This window comes from Colobus angolensis, unplaced genomic scaffold, assembly GCF_000951035.1.
Source record: "Colobus angolensis palliatus isolate OR3802 unplaced genomic scaffold, Cang.pa_1.0 Scaffold354, whole genome shotgun sequence".
In the NCBI taxonomy this organism is placed as follows: domain Eukaryota; kingdom Metazoa; phylum Chordata; class Mammalia; order Primates; family Cercopithecidae; genus Colobus; species Colobus angolensis.
In genome coordinates this window covers 1,886,729-1,889,761 of record NW_012116866.1, presented here as the reverse complement: position 1 = coordinate 1,889,761, position 3,033 = coordinate 1,886,729, and the positions used below count along the sequence as shown (strand labels likewise).

Genomic DNA, 3,033 nt, shown 5'->3' with positions numbered 1-3,033 from the left:
TGGATAAGATTTTGACCAGGAATTATCTTAAAGAATACTCTAAGGAGGGGTATACCAGCCAACACAACGGTAACCCCTCCCTGGGGTTTTCACAAGGACACAAGGTGGTATATAATAGACTTATCTGTAAAGCAGACTCAACTCCTAACTGGAGTTGTTCCTGATTGGTTAGCAGAAACAGAATTGAGGACTGATGACAGCTGCACAAGAAGATGAAACCATTTCCTTCCTCTTTTCTAAGCTTATCTCTTAAACCCCACTGGACGTTGGCACAGTGCTGGGATGACTATGGAGACCCAAATGTCTCAGAATGTATGTTCCAGCAACCTGTGGCTGCTACAACCATTGACAGTTTTGCTGCTGCTGGGTGAGTGAGGGTCATTCTGAAATAGCGCAATTTCAGACACTCCTACTGCCTGGACTCTAGGCACCAGTGTGGTAAAGAGCAGGCCTGGGCCCTGGAAGTGGGGGACAGATTGAAAGAGGAGACAGGACTCTGAATTCTTAAGTGTTCCAGTGGTTTCTAAGGTCAGAACTTAGAGGTAGTTACGTAGTCCCTGGAAAATCCATTCTGCACCAAACATTCATGTGTACTTTGTAGTCATGAGGAGGAACAGCGAATGAGATAAGGGGTTCATATGAAGTGAATACTCTTATAAAAGATCAACTGGAAACAACATCTTCAGATAGGTCCTGGAGAAGGAAGAGCCCAAGCTCACCTCCCCTGCCCCTTTCACATACGCAGCTAAATTTGAAGCCATCTTCTCCGGCTAGACGTTGATCCACTCTCTTCCCTTTTACAGCTTCTGCAGACAGTCAAGCTGGTGAGTATGCCCTTTGCTTCCTTGTATTGACAGTATTATATCCTCATAATATGATGCTGTGTTTGCTATGGGGGATATGTCTGTTCCACTGAAAATCAAGCTTGGGTTCAGCATGGGCAGTTCCCCCATTTTAGTGGGGTCTGGGATTTGCTTCTTAGATCCACTGAAGACCCAACGGAATGAGGCTGCTGCAAGTACAGATCTTGAACTGCATCTACAGTAGGACTCTTTGGTGCCTGACCGCCCTTGGGAGCTCCTTTGGCATCCACAGTCCCTTCAGGGTTATTTATTCACACCCCTTTCCACTCTCTGCCTCTCAGCAGCTCCCCTAAAGGCTGTGCTGAAACTTGAGCCCCCGTGGATCAATGTGCTCCAGGAGGACTCTGTGACTCTGACGTGCCGGGGGGCTCACAGCCCTGACAGCGACTCCACTCAGTGGTTCCACAATGGGAATCTCATCCCTACCCACACGCAGCCCAGCTACAGGTTCAAGGCCAACAACAATGATAGCGGGGAGTACAGGTGCCAGACTGGCAGGACCAGCCTCAGCGACCCTGTTCATCTGACTGTGCTTTCTGGTCAGTGGAGGAAGGCCCCGGGGTGGACCTGGGAGGGCCAGGATGGATTAAATCTGTTTACAGGCAGACGTTTGCAGGAAAGAGTGGGGGTGGCCTGCTTACTGGGAAGCACTGTTGTGAGTTGCTCATTCATTCCCCATTTCACCCACCCCCTTTGCTTAGCATGTGTGGTGGGGGAAGGGGGAATTTCTAATAATTTTCTCAGCATGTGTTAGGTTGTTTTTGCCTCAGTCTTGATTGAGCAAGGGGGTTATGAGGCCACAAACAGCTGAGTGTGAGAGAAGCAGAAGGAAATCCCTACTTTAAAAAACTACCTTCCTCCTATGGCAGTGTGGTAAAGCAGAGAGGTTGGAGGAAATAGACCTCTGAAGGCTCTAAGGCGGGAGGCTGCCAGACAGCTGTGAGGACGTGGGAGTGCAGAATTCCATCTGGAAGATGAGGTCAGAGGTGAGGGGAGGGTGAAGGGTAGATCAAGCAGAGGCTGATAAGCTGTTGCAACTATTTTGACTTTTATTCCTGAGTGAGTTGAGATGGCTTTAATTAAAGGAGTCACATCATCTGATTTTGGTTTATGTAAACATCTGACAGTGTTCAGTTTAATAGAGTCTGTAGAGAAAATGCTTCTAGATAGTATTTCTTTTTTTTTTTTTCTCCCAAGTAGCTGGGACTCCAGGTGCACACCACCATGCAAAGCGACTTATTTTTGTTTCTTTTTATAAAGACAGGGTCTCACTATGTTGCCCAGGCTGGTCTTCAGCTCCTGGTCTCAAGTGATCTTCCTTCCTCAGCCTTTCAAAGTGTTGGGATTATAGGCGTGAGCCACCACGCCTGGCTTAGATACTGTTTCTACCTGCTTCCAATGTCTGAAAATATAAGCACATTTCTACTGTTGTTTACTTGAGCTGCACTCTTGGTGCATAAACCCTGGAGATGATCGCAGGTAAACATTCAGTGTTTTAGATTCTACTGTTCAACACTGAGATGGTGATTTGTTTTTGTTGTCCTTTAAGGCTGCTGCTGTACCAGAGAGATCCTGGCGGTGGGGTCGCTTTCTCTTGACGGTGCTCTACTGAAGGGAAATAAATAGATATTGAGTTGACCTCAAAAGCTACCCAATGACATCATAGCTCCCCTCTGTATTGGCTTCCCAGAGACAGCTGATAGTACTTCTGACTCTTCTTATGAAAATGTAAAAATATAGATAATACAAATTGAGGGCTGGGTGTGGTGGCTCACACCTGTAATCCCAGCACTCTGGGAGGCTGAGGCAGGAGGATCACCTGAGGTCGGGAGTTCAAGACTAGCCTGACTAACATGGAAAAACCCCGTTTCTACTAAAAATACAGGCCGGGCGCAGTGGCTCAAGCCTGTAATCCCAGCACTTTGAGAGGCCGAGATGGGCAGATCATGAGGTCAGGAGATTGAGATCATCCTGGCTAACACAGTGAAACCCCGTCTCTACTAAAAAATACAAAAAAGCTAGCCGGGTGAGGTGGCAGGTGCCTGTAGTCCCAGCTACTCAGAAGGCTGAGGCAGGAGAATGGCGTAAAGCTTGCGGTGAGCCGAGATCCGGCCACTGCACTCCAGCCTGGGCGACAGAGCCAGATTCCGTCTCAAAAAAAAAAAAAAAA

The 3,033-nt window shown here is 47.7% G+C and overlaps 1 protein-coding gene across 3 annotated transcripts in view; it reads left to right on the top strand.

The window, feature by feature from the left end:
- Positions 1-229: 229 nt before the first annotated feature.
- FCGR2A (Fc fragment of IgG, low affinity IIa, receptor (CD32)) overlaps positions 230-3,033 on the top strand; it is a 13,292-nt gene continuing 10,488 nt past the window's right edge. For 2 of the 3 annotated variants that reach the window (XM_011953008.1, XM_011953006.1), the window contains exons 1-3: positions 231-367; positions 804-824; positions 1,145-1,402. In XM_011953008.1, coding sequence (XP_011808398.1) covers positions 283-367; positions 804-824; positions 1,145-1,402 — 364 coding nt within the window. In that variant the 5' untranslated portion in view covers positions 231-282. Of the gene's footprint in view, positions 368-803; positions 825-1,144; positions 1,403-3,033 lie in introns of all 3 variants that reach the window. The other variant, XM_011953007.1, reaches the window with a different exon arrangement.